General features: G+C 42.1%; 3 protein-coding genes across 3 annotated transcripts in view; 2 read left to right on the forward strand and 1 right to left on the reverse strand.

The window, feature by feature from the left end:
• The window catches only part of gas1a (growth arrest-specific 1a), a 134,831-nt gene that overhangs the window by 5,670 nt on the left and 110,211 nt on the right, over nt 1-18,950 (reverse strand). The window lies entirely within an intron of this gene.
• Nucleotides 1,894-11,143, forward strand: mccc2 (methylcrotonyl-CoA carboxylase subunit 2). The gene is made up of 17 exons (XM_052068094.1): nt 1,894-2,139; nt 2,878-2,944; nt 3,277-3,361; nt 3,523-3,624; nt 4,094-4,221; nt 4,331-4,443; nt 4,573-4,686; nt 5,230-5,294; nt 5,623-5,722; nt 5,791-5,886; nt 6,400-6,472; nt 7,115-7,191; nt 8,084-8,150; nt 8,675-8,831; nt 9,159-9,273; nt 9,648-9,733; nt 10,825-11,143. The coding sequence occupies exons 1-17, from the start codon at nt 2,008-2,010 to the stop codon at nt 10,940-10,942; spliced, it is 1,695 nt and encodes a 564-aa protein (XP_051924054.1). The 5' UTR covers nt 1,894-2,007; the 3' UTR covers nt 10,943-11,143.
• Nucleotides 13,740-18,950, forward strand: part of tmem8b (transmembrane protein 8B) — a 34,767-nt gene continuing 29,556 nt past the window's right edge. The window contains exons 1-2 of the mRNA XM_052068082.1: nt 13,740-14,029; nt 18,710-18,899. Of these exons, the coding sequence (XP_051924042.1) occupies nt 13,843-14,029; nt 18,710-18,899 (377 nt within the window). The 5' untranslated portion in view covers nt 13,740-13,842. The remainder of the gene's footprint in view (nt 14,030-18,709; nt 18,900-18,950) is intronic.

An 18,950-nucleotide genomic window follows, 5' to 3' on the forward strand; every position in this document is an offset into this window, starting at 1 on the left:
TACACAAAAGCAATTCAGAAGTAACATTTTCATAATATGTCTCGTAAACATATAATGATGACCGCAGTACACCTAAATAAGAAATGATTCATTCATTCATTCATGATTGTTTTGTAAATTGTTTCGGTAAATGGCGTTTACTTATACAGGGCTTTTCTGTGCGTTTTTCAATGTCACTTCATTCACGTAGTCCTACAATGGTTAATGGAATCATTATTCACCATTTCATTGTGTTTAGAGGATGTGCTGTTTTGTGATTTGTCGTGTTTCAGTAGTGTGGCCATTAATGCACTGAAGCTACGTCTCAGTATTCCAAAAATATTCCTCTACACATGCTTCATGAAAATAACATTTTAAAAAGGAAATTCATGTCGCTGAGAATTTCACATCAATTGTTAGACATTTCCAAAGCATTCATTTCATGTTCTATTGTATGAAGCACTCTCCAGCTCTTTACTCCAGCTGGCAGCTTTTCATGTCTTAACTGTAGATCCATTGTGTCACTCCACCGCTGCGGTTGGCGAGGAGGCAGTCAGAGGTCACCGCAAAGTAGAACGAGCCGGACGGCGTGCGAGAGTAGAGGATCGTGCGTTTCCTAAGAAAACAGGAGCAGCCCGTTGGAGTGGAGGTCACGGGTGCGCCGGCCGAGCGTTGGAGGAGGAATGAACTGAACTAAAAGCTCTCGTTTGGAATGCTCTTCAGCACCACTCTGACAAATGGACGGTGCCTCTCCACGCAGCGCTAGGGTCAGAAAGGATGCTTTTTACAGCTTTTAAGCCAACGCTGATTTCCATTTAAAAACCTCTTTAGTTCACATTTCTAAATGAGAAACAGCACGCGCGTTTAAGTGTTACAGGTTGCCTGGAATTTTCTTACAAAGGACTCCGTTTGTTTGAATCCACAAGTGGGTATTAATCGTGAGCCATGGACGCTAAGCTCGATTCAAACAATTTAGTATGCTTCATTTACATCAACCATGGTATCGTCATTATCTCTGACCATAATGATCACAAAGGTTACAGAAAACGGATGGAAGGCTGAGTTGAAAGGCCCTCGATGTCAGTTTTGACCGCTCATTTATTTTGCATTGATAGTTTTCCACTTTCATAATGGTTTTTGGTCATACACAATGGGCCCAGCGGTGTGCTTTAAAACATATAAATCAGCATGTATTGTATTGTATTGTATTTATGGCAGTTATTTTTTTGCAGGAAGTGAAATGCACTTTAAAATAATACAAACACATTGTAAAACATAATATATTAACAGAGAGAAAGAGCAATGAATGAGACAAAAATATTGCACAAGCGGTGTAACAGTATACTGATCTCTTTGTGTTTACACTAAACCCGGGGATCACCAATGTGCTGCCCGCAAGGACCACGTGACCAGGCAGAGGGCCTGTTCTAAAAATAGGTTAACAGTGACGGGACATTGTGATTTTCTACGAATGTTGTGGGAGTGATAATTTGAAAATATAAACACTGGAAGCCTTTGTCCTATTATTATGAGAAACCCTTAATAGGATCGCTGTCTTCACATGAATTAATATAATTAATTATTATTATTATGATCACATTTACAAAAACATACATGTAAAATACGTTATAGGTTTTTTTTGTCTCAAATTCGCGCTTTGTATTAATCAGTTCAGAGGCACTGTGTGTTTCAAGGTACTGCGTCTCCATCTGCTGGCAAAATATAAAATTTCAAGCCTAATTTCTTTTCACTCCATTACAGTGAAGAAAAATGATCCCAGATATGAATAGTCATGTAACACATTAACTGTATTTCAAGATACCACTGTGTAGATTGATATCATTTTAACTTTCATTTTATTTTTGTATTTCAAAAACGGCGTCTGAAGGCACTGCATCATACTGCCACCAGAGAGCGGTATGGATTTCAATTGGCGCTGACAGCAACCAGAAAGCAAGAGCGCAGCTAGGCTAGGCTACCAAAAAGAGGGGAAAAAAACTTCCCATTGAGTAAAAACTTGGCCTCAGCATGCTTCTTCAGATGGTTAAGCCGCTGCTGCTCCGTTACAGGAGTCCCCTCCTGGCTTGGACGAGATGTTATCACGGTGACAAAGTCGCCCGGCTCGGCTCTCAGCCTGACAAACACTCCGCCGACTATCAGGTGAGCTACATGCTATCGTCAACTGGCTAGGGGCAACCTTGCTCATGTTATCGAGAGAAGCTGCACGTCTCAGGAAAAGGTCAAAATGTTGACTGACTCTGCAAAAGAAATCGTTTGAACCTCATATAAGTGAGAATAGTATTGGTTATCTTAAAAGTGAACATTGGCATTGACAGTGTCTTATGCTGCATTTGGAATTTGGGACATGTTCATTTTTAGTAAAACTTGTACCTATATGTAGCAAAACAATCCATCCAACACTTCAAATACTTTGTGGGTGGATTTAAAAATATTGCTATCACTGATATTTACAATGTCTAATGTATATAAGGAGTTCATGACTTCTTATTTTGTATTCAAAGTCAATCTTTCACTGTGTGTATCTGTAATATTTTATGTTTTATTCTCTGACTCGAACTATCCTCACACTAAAGGAGAATGGTTTGACTCTATTGTTAGTTTGTTTTCCTTTCACATCTAAAGTATCGAGGTGCTTAACAACAACCCACCATGCTTCTCGTTCTGTCTCCCCCAGGTTGGTTATTGGTGTCTTGTTTATTTTGTCTTGTTCGTCCGAATGGGTAATAAATGGGAAGTAAATTTGTTGTCTGTTTCTAATACTGGCAGAGGATAATCCCGATGTAAATGTTTATACCATCCCTTAAGTAGGTTGGTGCTCTTGCATCACAAGTTAGAAGACATATGACTCAACATACAAATGTCATTTTTGTCTTCCAGGAGAATTATGAGCGGATGCAAACCCTTGTCGATGAATTGAAAAGCCGGACGGAGAAGATTAAATTAGGTGGGTGGGAATTAGTTACAGCATTTGTAGTTGATGCTACTATGGTACGAGGGTTCTTGTAATGTCAATTGTATTTATTATTGAGTGGTTTGCAATAATCTGCGGTTCATTTGTATCACCATTCTATCACGAAGCATGTTGTGAGAGACTGACAGTATCTTCAACTAAGAGCTTGACTGACTGTTTGGAGTTTGTTTTATCACAAGAAATTACGTTGTGATAGTGACGTTCACGATGCAAAGGAATGGTCACATCACATAAGAGCCATTCAGGTTTGATTGTGTTGTCGTTATTACAATGCAATACAATACATGCTGATTTATATATTGCAGGTGGTGGAGAAAAAGCCAGAAAACTTCACACTTCCCGCGGTAAACTCTTACCCAGAGAACGCATCGACAGACTCCTGGATCCGGGGTACCATCCAATATCCTTACATTCTTTCTTTTCTAAAACCAAGGCACTATGTTATAGATATGAAATCTCTAGATCTGTAATTTTACCCCTGATTATTTCGACTCTATGCTTAAGAAAGGTGCTGAGTGTTTGCCTAATGATGTCAACTGATTGTTCTACAGGACTCCTTTTTTAGAACTTTCCCAGTTTGCGGCGTACGAGTTGTATGGAAAAGAGGAAGTGCCAGCAGGCGGGATGATAACTGGGATTGGACGAGTGTCTGGGTAATATTTGAACACAATGGCAGGCCAACATCAAATCTTTCTTTTTCTCAGTAAACTCTTTGAAAAGGTTGCTTTTCAACAGCTATTTTATTTTAACCAATAAACAGCTGCTTTGATGTCTCCCAGTCAGGTTTTGGACCAAATCATATCACAGAGACTGCTCTGGTCAAAGTGACATACAGTATACAGTATTTAACCACATATCACGGTAGAACTTCACTCTTAATCCTGTTCGATCTCAGGCCCGCAGTCAACACAGTTAAAAAGTGGAAATCAGTTCTTCATCGGTTTTTAATATTCCTCAAATTACACAAATTATTTTGTGTCAATATTTAACTTGAAATAAGACGACCAAAATTACATGTGGGATACACCAGGGCTCCATTCTAGGGCCTCACATGTTAAACTTTTATATGCTCCCACTTGCTCAGATCATGGTAATACGTAAATGTTCATTTTTCTTAACCAGGGTAGAATGTGTCATTGTTGCCAATGATGCCACAGTCAAAGGCGGGACGTACTACCCCATTACAGTCAAGAAGCATCTTCGTGCACAAGAAATCGCCCAGCAGAACCATTTGCCCTGCATCTACTTAGGTGAATTTTGGAATCTAATTAAAAACAGGTTCTATAAAACCTTCACTTTATTTATATGTATGTATATGTCTGCATCATCTGCTCAGTATGATGTTTTTGATCACTTCAGTGGACTCGGGAGGCGCCAATCTTCCCAGACAGGCAGACGTTTTTCCTGACAGAGATCATTTTGGACGTATTTTTTACAACCAGGCCAGGCTGTCATCTGAGGGAATAGCGCAGGTAATACTGCAGCTCTTACCTGATGTTATTGAAAATGTTTCACTTCAAGAAAGTTGTTATTATTTTTTTGGGGACCCGGCTTCATGAACGGCGCTTTTGAAAATGCTGTCTTTTATCTTTGTCCTCGAGATTGCCGTGGTGATGGGCTCTTGCACTGCTGGTGGAGCGTATGTCCCCGCCATGGCGGATGAAAGCATCATTGTCAGGAAACAAGGAACTATTTTCCTTGGTGGACCTCCACTGGTACTTCATGTTTTTTTTTTCCAATGATAAAAATGTTACGTGTAATGATTATGATTGTCAGTTTGACTTTAATGATCTATAATTTGTTACCAGTACTAAGTAGGTAGTAGTAGGTAGTAGGTAGGGCGGCCCGGTAGTCCAGTGGTTAGCACGTTGGCTTCACAGTGCAGAGGTACCGGGTTCGATTCCAGCTCCGGCCTCCCTGTGTGGAGCTTGCATGTTCTCCCCGGGCCTGCGTGGGTTTTCTCTGGGTGCTCCGGTTTCCTCCCACATTCCAAAAACATGCATGGCAGGCTGATTGAACACTCTAAATTGTCCCTAGGTGTGAGTGTGAGTGCGAATGGTTGTTCGTTTCTGTGTGCCCTGCGATTGGCTGGCAACCGATTCAGGGTGTCCCCCCGCCTACTGCCCGAAGACAGCTGGGGTAGGATCCAGCACCCCCCCCGCGACCCTAGTGAGGATCAAGCGGCTCGGAAGATGAATGAATGAATGAATGAATGAATGAAGACTAAGTAGGTAATCGTTTTGCTTGTGTGCTCTCAGGTCAAAGCTGCTACCGGAGAGCAAGTTTCCGCTGAGGACCTCGGAGGTGCCGATCTTCACTGCAGGTTGAGAACAGAACTTTTACTTTTTTTTTTAATATCATGCGTGCATTTCTGATACCGGGTCTTAAGATTTTGTCCGAGAAACTCTTTCTCGTGTCAGTTATGGTTACATTTCCAGTACCGTAAAAAAAAAAAAACGATATAAGATGAGGCAGATTTATTTGTATAGCGCATTTCATACACAATGTACTTTCTCAGAACTGAAAGTGCAACGTTTAAAAGTGTTTAGTCTTTTGTTCCACCCAGATTTTTCAAGATTTTTCAGGAACGACACACCATCTATTGTCATTACACACCTTGTGTGAAATAGCTCTCTGATCTTTTTTGACAGGAAGTCCGGTGTGACGGATCATTACGCCTTAGACGACAACCACGCTCTTCATTTAGCGCGGAAGGCCGTACGAAGCCTCAATTACAAGAAAAATCTAGATGTAAGTCCCGATAATGTGCGTTGGGTGGTGTGTGAGACAAGCTGATGTTGTGTTGTCGTGTCTCTCAGGTTACTACGGAACCCACCGAAGCTCCTCTTTACCCTGCAGACGAACTCTATGGCATTGTTGGAGACAATCTCAAACGGAACTTTGACGTGAGAGAGGTAGATTGACGACATAGATTGAAGTCTGTTTTTTTTTCCCCCTGCGATTTCTTTGCACATTTTCATTTTTACTCCTTTCCCCTAGAGAACCATTTCTTTTCAATGTGCAGAATCATTGTGCTGAATGCCTATCACCACACAAAAGAACCAAATTGCACAATTTACGTACAAGCAAAAGAATGATGGGAAAACACGTTAGTGCCCAGGAAGCAAATTTATACCTCTTCAACCAGTTCCACTTTCCATATATTTACATTTCCAGCTTCAACATTCAAACCTTTAACCATATAGCTCCAAAACCAAGTCTTTGCACACCACCAGTGGGCTCCTTCATCATTTTTTTTGGGTGGGGGGTGAATTATTCACAATTTACCAAAATGCTGTTTAGTTTCAACTACCGGTAAGTTAAATTGAATTCAGTTGCTCATGCAGTGTTCACAAGTCAAAGCAAAGAAATCGTCCATTTGCTCTCTCAGCATGTGTGCATCATGTGTTTTTTTTTTGGGCTTGTAGGTCATTGCCAGAATTGTTGACGGAAGTAAATTTGATGAATTCAAGGCATTCTATGGAGACACGCTTGTGACAGGTACGTTCAAGAACGAAACTGAACACAATGCCTGGGGGGAAAAAATGCTACTTTATTTCTACAAGGGGTCAAATGATTGTGTAGCGTTACGCTCGCCTGACTTCAATGCAGCCAAGTTGGTTTAAGGGCTGATGGATTTTTAAAAATAATCCAATTTCAATTTTCTTCCACTTGGTTTTATGATTGCAAATATGCAATTTTTTTAAAGGTCCACTTTCCTTGTATTTAATTTTTGGGGAACATACACAAGCAATAAATTAATCTGCATTACAATAACAGTACCAGATTTATTATAAATAATTTATTTTTATGTATATAATTTATGTAGTTAGCCTGATGCTAGACACGATAGGGGGAAAAAAAAATTGTAAAACCTGCCGGTTGACCGAAATAGAGCTGACCCCCCCCCCCCCCCCTCCCAAATTGCATTCTACAACATTTCAATGTTGATTTGAATTAGATTAAAATTTCACTCCGAGTTAGTTACCATTTCAGTGACGGTGTGAATGGAGGGGGGAAAAAAATGAACGTCATAGAAAATGGATGAATGGACACCTCTCCCCCCCCCATGAAGGAAATGATGTCTATTATCGGAATCCACCATCTGCATGACTGTCTTTGACTGGGAATATTTCCCTGCAGGATTTTCCAGAATTTTTGGTTACCCCGTCGGAATCATCGGCAACAACGGAGTGCTGTTTTCCGAATCTGCAAAAAAGGTAAAATATTATTTGTTGCGACAACACGAGCTCAACGGCTCAGTCGTGTGAAAGTTTTTCAGAGAGTGAGACCGCAGTGTTTTTGAAGTGTCAAGGACTTAAACGCATTAGCCGCTTGAAGCCCCCTCCCACGAGGATATGTCCTGCCTCCAACAATGAATTCTAATATTCCTCTCATGAGAGTGCCTCGTCCTAATAGATGATTTGTTCTGACCCTTCTTAGTGGAGGGGCCGCTACAAAAAGCTTCTCTAATTGCGTTTGTCCGGGCCCACTCCTGAGCGGGCCCGAATACTATCGTAATAGCGTCGCGTTTGAAAGCCACGGACCATTTTTATTCACCGTTGTTCGCTTAATTTGCCAGGCCGTTCTGCCGTGAACAGATCTGAACTGTAACCGCCCTTGAAATGGACGAGGTGTTGAATGTGTCATTGTGGACTCGTACGCGTTTCACAATTGGCATTCGATTTGGTAGCGGGGGAGGGGGGGAGGCCATCTGATTCATTTTTCCCGTCTCGGTGTGAAAGTGCGAACATTGGGTGTTTTATCAGTGTGATTGCTGTTGAATGCGTCGGGCGCGGTGCCTCAAATGTGCTCGCCAAGCACATCCGTGGAAAATCAATACTGCGACCGCTTTTCGATGTCATCTCGGGCGACCTTCTGCGATGCTGAATGGCTCACTCGGAGCTGTTTGTGTTTTTGCAGAACTGAAAAGCTGCAAAGAAACTATGGCATCCGCGCTGTCGGAAAGTGACGTGACTGATAATTAGTCTGCCGCTTTGTTTACACATTCTAATAAGAGAAGAGCCTCAAAACAAAGACACAAAGAGCATGACCGGACACTTCTTTTCTGAATTTACTCCAGCCAACTTCTCTTTTTTAAATTTTTTATAGGGCACTCATTTCATCGAGTTATGTTGCCAGCGAAACATTCCACTTATTTTCCTGCAAAACATAACAGGTGAGTGGGAACTTGCCGGCGTAAGGCAGAATCCTCGTTCCAAACCAAAAAATACCTTGTTTGTTGAGCTATTCGCATTGCACCGTGAAAGGAAGCACGCCTTGTAAATAACTGCTCTGTAATTTGTTAAAAAAAATAAAAATAAAAGCAATTGGTCATGGATGCAAATGAACATAATGCTAAATGAACCCCTTCAAAACTTTTCTATGCCTAATTTTCTCTGTATTTTTAGAGAGAGGAGTTTAATTTCAAAAAGGTATTTTTTTTTAAATAAAAAAAACACATCTTTCATGAAAATCATTTCAAATTTGTAAGGAAAAAGTTATTTTTTCAAGAAATAATGTTTCCTCATTCTGTGAATAAAGATTTTATTTTTCAGGGCAAAATGGTAGGTAAAAAGTTTGATTTTTTTTTTTTTAGAAAGAAAAAAGGGAAAACAATTTATATATTATAATATATATTATATTCCACAAAAAATATTACTTTGTGGTGAGGTGAAGTGGATAACGTGTCTTCCCGATAAGGTTTCATGGTGGGCAAAGAATATGAAGCCGGAGGTATCGCCAAGGATGGCGCCAAGATGGTCACGGCTGTTGCCTGCGCGAATGTCCCCAAGATGACCGTCATCATCGGCGGCTCGTACGGGGCAGGCAACTACGGCATGTGCGGACGAGCCTACAGGTACGACCACTGCTTTGCACTCGGGACGGTCTGGTTTTGTTGTGTCGTGACTGGTGGCGGTACAAATGGATGAAGTGCACACACTCCGAGTAGTTTAATAGCAGAAAATAAGGATAATTTGGGTTGTTAGGAGATGAACTACTAGGGCGTTGTTAGATCTATATTGATTTTTTTTTTTCTCAACCAGACTTGCCTTGCCGGTTATTTTCCCCACCAGGCTTCCTAAAACACCACTTTGTTGTTGTTGTTTTTTTTCTCCCATCCCTCTCATCCTGGCTAGCACATCCAGAGCATGCTAACTGACTGAGTGATTGCCTCCTTCCACAGCCCCCGATTCCTCTACATGTGGCCAAATTCCAGGATCTCCGTCATGGGCGGAGAGCAGGCCGCCACCGTCCTGGCCACCATCACCAAGGATCAGCGAGCCAGGGAGGGAAAGGAGGTAACAAAAGGCTTGTGCTAGCTACTCAGGATATCCTGCCAAAAGCAGAAACATAATGACATGACATCTTTTATTTAAAGATCACCCATTACGCCATTACTTAATGTGGTGATGATTATGATTAGTGCTGTCGTTGGCTGCAATTAAAATGCGTGAGATGTCCTGTGGGGGATGTGCGGAGAGCTTTCATAGCTGCAAAATGACACCTCACCTTGGGACTGATGATTAAGATTATTAGACATTATGCTATGTGAACACAATGAGACGACACATGAAAATGTAATGTCCACATGGTGCCAAAATTGGCATTTTTTTTTCCTTGCGTAAATGGAGAATGCTTGGCAGCAAACTCATCATTGTTGACCTCTCAAAAGTTCACAGCAGAGCAGGAAGCCGCCATGAAGGAACCAATAGTGCGGCGATTTGAAGAAGAAGGAAGTCCCTACTTCTCCAGTGCCAGGTAACGTTGGCCATTTTCTGTTGTATGAACAGCAGGGCCACTTTGCTGTTACAGTGGAACCCCCAAAGTGAAATGTCATCTGTCAGTCAATATCGGATTCGTTCATATTTTAAAACTAGCTTTTATCCTAACAAATACAGTAACAACCACGCCCCCTCCCCCACCCCCAATCCCAAAGGGAGAGAGCGCGCACAATGAAACAGAGACAAATACTGTACAAACCGTGTTAACTGTGTACGGCTTCCTCTCTTTGTTTCTAGTCAACAAATCCCATTTTACCAATTTACCAAATTTATTATCTCATAATATACATCAATAATCATGCCCAAGAATGTACATTATAAAATGAACCTTACAGCTGCTGTTTTCTGTAGACATAAAAAGCAGAATGGAGAGACTTGAGAAAGTCAATCTATTCAGTAAAAATGAGCCTAAGCTTGACCTAACCTTTTCACTCCTCATCTAGCAAATCTACAGTGATAAATAAAGGAGTGTGCCACCTAGTGGCCGGCAATGGAATCACACACATAATAAACAACTGCAAAAAAGAAGGGTTAAAGTGTTGCCCTCATGTTTTAACAGTAGCGAGCTGCGTGTTAGGTACCTTGTCCTTTAGTTGGGGGCTTGCTCAAGGGCACTTTGGATCTGTCTAATCTTTGTTAATAATATTACAGTACTTTCTATGCAGCGTGGCTGTTTGAAAGTGCTCTATAAATACAGTTGAGTTGAGTTAATTAGATATGTTTGGAAATACAAATATTTGACTTTGGAGGTTCCACTTTAATTGATTTGCTTTGAATATATCAAAAAAAATATATATCAAAAGTCTACACATGCTAATGCATGGCATACAAAAAAAATGAGTCAAAGCATTGTTACCTATTACGTGGACAGCTCTATTGGGAAAAAACATATTTTTAAGAGGGGAAGTAAAATTAATCAAGTGAGATCATCTATTTGCACAAGTGTGCACACCCTCTTATAGCTGGGAACGTGGTTGTGTGTGGTGTATACTTTTATATCTACTGTTCATCCGCAAGCATGAGAGTAGTTTTCATCTCATGACGCTTCATGTTTTCCCCCCTCCCTAGACTGTGGGATGACGGAATTATTGATCCTGCTGACACTCGCCTGGTGTTGGGACTGAGTCTGAGTGCAGCACTTAACGCACCAACAAAGAAGACCCGTTTCGGAGTATTCCGAATGTGATACGCCCAGCCTGGACCCGTTTTGGGTTCGTGTTCTGCGTCACACAAAAACAGGAGAACTACAGTAGCAGAATATTGTTTATATTTTCGTGATTGGATGATGTACTGAGATCTTATCAAGGCCCAGTGTGAACTTGTGCCTATACTGTTACAATTTGTAAATGACTCTGTCCTTTAAATATCATAAATTGTCGAAACAAAAGCGTTTCAGGAGATTTTTCTTCCGTAGCATAACCAGCTGCAATTTGAAGGATTATCACATGGGGGCACTGTTGAGCCACAAACATTTTGCTGGAGCAAACCTGTGCGATTAAGTGTTTTAAGTGTTGTGTGAGTATTGGGAGTTAGTTGCACCGTGCAAACTTCTAAACAGGTGTCTGGAGAACAGAAACCCAGGTGGGTTTGTTTTTCCTTCCGTGCAAAGCATCTGTTTTGACTTCATTTTAAAAAAGTGCAAATATAGTGTCCTAACAGGAACGAATCGAATGCCGTGATGGTGCATGCGGGGCGCAGGGAATGTGTTACCAGAGCTTTCTCCTCCACACGGTCAGTTTATTTGTCGAACTTAACAAGATAACGTCACAGCAGTGACTCATTTTTTCACAGCGGAACATTTGATGCAGCAGTGCGTTTCTGTTCGAAACTAACAAAAGCTGCTGGCTGTTGACAGCAGAAATAACTCAGACTCCGTGTGAGTGTGTGTGTGTGTGTGTGTGTGTGTGTGTGTGTGTGTGTGTGTGCTGTTGTGAGTGTGTGAATGCCACCCACAAAGCGCCTCCTGTAGCACCTCCGCCAGTTTTTAAAACTGTTTTACCGGCCATCCGTTTTTTTTCTCTTCCATCAAATGACCCTGAAGGGGTGGCATGGATAATGGATAAAGCTGAAAAGTTTCACATTTATGGAAATTGCAAAAGTTCACACATCTGAAAGAAGAAAAAAAAATCCTTGTTTCTGTGTCACATGCTTTTCCTAATGAAAGGAACTGAAATGCCCGCTCCAGCATGTGAACATTTTTACTCTAGTGTAAAACGGGAGTCACTCCGGAGAGTCCCCAGGTGATCGTTATAGTGCAGTGGTTCACGTAACTGTCTTGCTTGCCCTCTGATAAACAGGAGACGCGTCCACGGAGCAGTTCGCAACCCCAAGTCAGCCCCTGCAGTCACCCTACACAGCATAAGTGGTATAGAAAATGGATGGCTGGAATTTGAGTTCCATCTCTGTCGACCCGTGATTCAACCCTCCATTTATTTTCTTTTTTTTTTGCTATCTATCTATTTTTTTGTCCAGAATTCTGCCGACAGAAGAGCGATCACAGAGCAGCACCATTTGCCAAGTCCGAGACAAATCCTAGCCCAATTCTTACAGCTCTTTCGTTGGCCATTACTTCATTCCCTCCCTCCGCTAAATTTTAATCACTGAAGGGAAGGGCCGAGCAGCATGTCTCATCTGGAGCCGAGAAATGTGCTCATATTTGCTTGCTAAGTGTGCAGTGTCATGTTTAATAGATGCCCCTCAGTTCAGCGGCTTGTTCGCTCCGTGACAAGAGTCTGCTCAAGACAATTGTGACTCATATTGAAGCAGCGGCCTAAAAATAATCCCGACTGCAATTCTGAGTCGGTCTCCACGTCTTGTAGAATGGCCGATTGTTGTGCCACTCCAACGGTCTCTGCTCAATTTAATTTTTTATGTTCTGATATAGGGGAAGGGTATTTGAATGTCCTGATCATTAGCTTATGTTGTAATGTGTTAATTAGTTAACAAAAATTAAAAAGGGGAAATCAGTGTTGATTTTGAAAGAAAATGATCACCGGCCCCGTAAGTGTAAACATAGTCATTAACAACCCTGTAAAGTGATTTATGTTTCTAAATATGTGATATTATCATGTTATGGCTAAAATGGTACAGTGTGACACACTTAAATCTCATATCTCACTGACATGCTAATGCTAGCGAATGTAGCAAATCTGGGATTTTCATCAGGGTTCGTTGCAAAGCTGTTCCCAGGCAGTTTTGACTGAAACCGTTTTTCTTGTCGCCAAGGAATCTTTGATGTTCAAGATTCGCAACGTTTACAAGTATTCGTAACCTCAGTAAGATATCACTTTTTGGAATCGAGCTTGACTTGTATAGCGGCTCTTGTGCGCCTCGTGGTGTGGAATGGTCCTGTGATGACTAGGTGGGATATATTCCATCCACCGGATGCTTTAAGCAGATTAATTTTTGTGGATCAAAATCCATTTGTCCATGTCGCAGTAGTGGAATATGATTGACAGTATCAGTTTAGACTCAATCAACAGAACATGATCTATTAACTCATTCGCTCCCAAAGACGTTTTTAAACGTCTTTTCACACTTGGTCCAGAATTGGCTGGTACTGAATGAGTTAAGTATTCTGCCCTTCTCAAGTATTTATACTTGCATGCATCCAGCCATTTTTTTTTAATGGCTTCACCTCGTTGCGGTTGTGGGTGACCTGGACACTATCCCGGTTGACTTTGGGTCAAGACAGCAACGCTGGACTGATCGATCACAGAGCACGCTTTGCATACATATTGTTTGTACTATACACACTGACGGGCCAGAACGTGACGTATAATGTAACGTGATCCCTGACGAAGCCAACTGGTGATTGGTCAAAATGTGAGTCAGAGCTGTGAGTGACTTCACATTCCTGTCAACACTATTTTGCGGTTTCAACAATCGATACCCTCGGCAACCACGATGTATCCCATGATGAACTTGTCAGTGTGTCATCCTACTGTTGACATCATTGCTAGAAAACATGCGTGACGTGCCCGCCCCCCCCCCTGCCCAAAAACAAAGCTCCCCCACACTCCTTAGCCAACCAGCAGGTGGCGCGCGCCCGTCGTCTGGGTGACGTCATGCGCTAACAGCTGGTCGATGAGCCAGGGAGAGAAAGGGAGGGAGGGGGAGGAGAGGAGAGGAGGGGGGGGGTGTAAAAATGTAAAGCGGCAACAGCGAGCTGCACCGCCGCTACGAAGACTCGGAAGCATGTGGAGGGTGGACTGCTGCCCCGTCACGAGGATGCTGCCCTTCATCGTTTACACTTTCCTCTGCGTTCCTGGGGGTGAGTGCACCGCTTTGTGTCTATGTATTTGTTTTTGACGGGAGGGAAGGCGAGGAGACGGTAGGGGGGGTGGTGGTTGTGGGGGCTCTCGCGTGGAGCTGTTCATCGGGTCCTGGTGCTGAAACGGTCCCGGTGAGCGAGCCGCTTGCCAACGTTTCACTGCATATTGCGTGCCGCGTTCTTTTTTTTATGACATACTTTCATCGTCCCTCTTCTCTCCTCTGCGTTTATGGCGCATTGTTCAAGTTACTCCCCCCCCCCCACCCCCCAACAAAAAAAGCCGAAGTGACATTAACAGTGAGTTGCTTGGATCAGATTGTCACAAGCTAAGTAAACTCCAAGGACTGCGGACCCAATTTTCTTTGCCCTCCATACATAGATTCAACGTCAAACGTGTGAGACCAAACATGTAACAAAGACATCAGCTATGACAGCACGCATACCTTTGTGTCCTCCCGGTCTTCTTTTTTTTTTTAATTTGCTCTAGTAGGATGAAACCCACCCCCTCCCCTCGTCAAAAAAAGTCTGTCTTCACTTTGTTTTACTGTTTGCGAAAGACTGCTTACTCCTCTGTGACGTTCAATCATCTTGTGAAATATGTTCTGCGTTCTTTTTTTTTAACCTGCTATAGTAGGATGACCAACTATGTGAATGAAGTTTTCTATTTAATGGACAAAATGTTGTGTACTGTATACTTTGTATATTTTAATGTTGTTATAAAAGCACCACCCTGTATGGATATAAAAAATAGAAAAGAAAAATGTATCCGTGACCCATAGGCTCCTAAACAATGTACACACTCAAAAATGATGAGTTGATTTTTTTCAACCCACTTGCTACTGCTGTGGATTTTGAGTCGATGGGGGTTAAATATCAAATGCTGTGTAGTTTTGGATCGTGAGCAGTTTGAAGTAGATTTACACGTTGGAAAAAAAAACGAGTGGGTTGTTTTCCAAACCCACTCGTTGTGTGGTTGTGGATTGTGAGCCGATTGGGTGCATACCTGAGTGGCTTGTTTCAATACGGATTTTTTTTTTTTTTTTGAAGGGGCACTTTGAGAGGAGTTGTGTCCAAGTGGAACCGTTCACATCCACAGACATGCAGGAGCCATCTGTGGTGGCTACTATGTTATTTATTGATTTTAAATAAAAGTTTTTAGATTGATCCAAACTGATTGGGAAGTACTATAATACCCTCAAATGCTCTACTTTAATACCGCACATGAGCCTCTTTCGTATGTGGACATAAATTGGATACGAATGTGATGCGAGTCGGTCGGTCTGCTTCTGTGGATCTGCAATGTTGTTTTTCGTAACATTCAGAAAATATCCGTGGCAGGTCAACGGAACACTCTAAATTGTCTCTAAGTGTGATTGTGAGCGCAAATGGTTGTTTGTCTACTCCGCGATTGGCTGGCAAACAATTCAGGTTGTACTGTGCCTGCTGCCCGAAGACAGCTGAGATAGGCTCCGGCGCACCCGCGACCCTTGTGAGGATAAAGCGGATTAGAAAATGGATAGATGGATGTGTGCACGTTAGGTTCATAGCGGGTAAGCTCCAGCCCACGCCTGACCCTCATGAGCATAAGGCGTTGATGGAGCCGTTTAATATTTTGGTTAACGGCAACCCAAGCTTTCAAATCTCATCCACTCGTGTCATGATTCTGTTTTTGTTTCCATTTGGTTTTGTTTCCTCGTGTGCTTTTGTCTTCCTTGTTTGGGTTTTGTTTCCACCTGTTGTTGTCATCCTTTGTGTCAACCAATCAGCTCCCTCGACCATTTTGTGTCTTGTCCAGGTGTCAGTCTGCTTAAATTTAGTTCCCTGGCTTTAATACTTAGTTTTCTGTTCAGTTTGACAGTAAACTAAAAATGGGAGTGGTTTTGAACAGCTTCAAGTGTTTTTTTTTTTTTTTTAGTTTATGATTATTATTATTGTTTTTGTAATAATGCACAGCCCACACCATCGATGGGAAATTTTCAGTGGGCAGTCAAGTGTTTATAGCCGGGCCATAAAAATATTCCATCCGAAGGGGGCGTCAATCTCAGACAGAAGGGCATCATATCAGCAGTGAATTTCAAAATCTTTAGTCTGCACCAACTCCGGTCGACATTTTATTTATTCATTAAAAAAAAAAACATTTTTAGGGAGCATCACCTGTGTTTTTGCACCCCATCGGTCTCACATCTGAATTTTGTCATGCATTCCAATAGAAGCACAATTAGAGACAAGATTCTTTGGTCTAGCTCGCCGGGACGACTGGTAAATTTCCTTCTTATCAGCCCGACGGCAGAACAAACGAGTCAACCGGGAGCGGGTGGCTGGACAGGAGGTGGTGTAGCAAGTTGTGGGCTGGCGAGGTCAGACGGAGGAAAAGGTGTGGTGGCGATCCTAGATGGGAACGCAGCGGGATGGTGGCCGGTGGGCTGGGTTGAAACGTGGAATTCGAAACATGGCTGGGTGCGTCAATCTTGCCCGAAATCATGGAGTAGAAGTGTAAAACTCAGTGTAAGAAGGTTTATAATTGTCTTCTTACCTTCAGGGGTATAAGAAAACTTTGAAATTAGACAAGGTATCGGTCATGGAAAGGGCAAGTAAGGGCTGGAAATATCCTTATGCAGCTGGAACATATTTGATGTTGTTGTGTGTGTGTGTGTATGTGGAATTAAATTACCAGCGATGGTTCAGAGTGCGCCAATATTTTCCTCCATCTTTATTTCGAATCTTCAGTAAGTGGGTTGAATGGACAGATTTTTTTTTTCTTTTGGATGCTGACAAGTGAGAGGGAGTTAAATGTATAGGAAGCTCCCGTATGTAGCGGAGCGCGAGAGCACAATAACAGGAGCTTGGAGCTTTAGCCAGGATCAGAGTTTAGCTCTTGACAACAAGATTGCTTCATTCTCCCGCGTTTCTCGGGCTTTGGCAGTCAAGGTTACTTGTGAGAGAGAGTTGGTGTGTGCTTTATGTGTGGTAAATTTTCTCCGTTTCACGATCACACGTCAGAGCAGGCTGATGAGTGTGGGCCTCGATTTTCCTCCCTCGACGTTCCGATGGAGGCCTCTTAGCATCCTTTTATTAATGTTCAAAAAAAGAACGAAGTGCACAGAAATTAAATGTTGTTTTTTTTTATTCAACTGGGTTTTTGCCCACCTGCTGTCTGAGTTAAATGTCAGACCGGCTTGTGCGTATAATGTGACAGATTACACCTGTCGCTTGATCTGCTGCTTTTATATGCAGAGCTTTGGCTGGGTGTAATCCAAGGATTTAGCATTTAGCAGGATGCCAGTGAGCATACATGCACACAGCTGCCTTAAAAAAAAAAAAAAAACGAATGGGGCTGTCCAATATATACAGCCCTACTATAGGCTGGTGCTCCGCGCTACATTTTTTGGTCAGCCTGAAGCATATAGTGAAAATATCATTTGACACGGCTCCCAATGCTATTTATATTCTCTTGAACTTATTTTTTTATAGCTATGCAAAAATGCAAAGTATCTATTTTACAGTCATCCTTCGCCAGGTCATGCTTCACTTTTTGAGGTTTCATTGCATTGGGGAGATTTATATTAATCTTGATTTTTTTTTCATTTTGCAGAAAATGTCACAATTTTGGGATTGTTCCACAATTCATTAAAAAATAAAAAAACAAAGCCATGCGGTGTGGCTGTTGCAAAGCGTACCTGGTGAAAGTTGCACGACTGCACATCTATGGTAAAGTAGTTTGCTAATTTAATTTAGCCTACCACTGCTAGCTAAGCAGAATGAATTGTGACCCCAATGCAATTTCAGTCTATTTATCGAACAAAGCAAACAAAATAAACACATGAACATATTCACACACATTTTGCCGTATTGTTTACCACAAGCGACGCCGAGTCGCACGACAAAGTTGCTAACTAACCGTTTAGCCAGTTAACAGCCCGCCAACTCTCTACTCTGATTCATGCAGTCCCAGCTTTTCAAGTCACATGCATTCAGTCACGGTCACAGATACGTTACTGTGAAACGTGAGGGTGACGACCCTGAGCGGATAAAAATTATACCTCCACCTCACGTATTGTATTGGTAATATGCAGATTCAACATTTGTCCATTCATCCATCCATCCACTCTCTGCATATCTAAATGCTAATAATAAATCTGGGCCTTTTCTGAATCGGACGTAGATGGCTTCTTGAGCACCAGAATTTGGTTTCATGACCAAACAGTAAACTTTGCTTTCAAAGGGAAGTGAAATACATTTTTTTGCGATATTAGTTGTATGTGTCACTAGTGAGAACGTGGGATTCTGATTAATACTGAATAAGACTTAAAACAGAGCAACTCGCCTATTTTGATCCATCTCAGGGAGCCGCCATGTTGGGAAATATCCCCCTCTGCTGTCAACCAAAATTATTATCAAAACTACCCTGCTCAACGCATTAGTGTCTAATACACAAACATAGCACTGGTCGATATGTTGTTGTTGCTTTTTTTTTTTTGTATTCAAATTGAATAATGTCCAACTACCCCTTGCGTCCTTCCTTCCACTTTTCTGTATGCGGCCCATGTAGGAAATGTTTGGACACCCCTGCTGATTACGATTGCACGCATTGATATGACTTAGTAAAAGCACACCAAAAAAACCCCAAAAAAACCCCCAACATTGTCCATTTTCTCAGGCGTTGTTCTCTTTCCTCGGCAGATTGCCTTTTTGTGACTGAATACTTCACCCGAACGCCTCGTAAGCTCAGTGCTTTCAACTCCTTCGCCAGTGTGGAACTGTTCCACTTCAATGTGCCTGACGACACCATAATGGCCGTATGGAACCTCATTACCTTCAAGGAACAAGGCGGTACCTTCGGAGACAGCTGCCCCAATCGCAATGTCACTGTGTAAGTCAATTTCACTTTGTCCCCCACCCACCCAAAGTGGTGTTTCGTCTG

This window comes from Hippocampus zosterae, chromosome 6 (assembly GCF_025434085.1).
Source record: "Hippocampus zosterae strain Florida chromosome 6, ASM2543408v3, whole genome shotgun sequence".
NCBI lineage: Eukaryota > Metazoa > Chordata > Actinopteri > Syngnathiformes > Syngnathidae > Hippocampus > Hippocampus zosterae.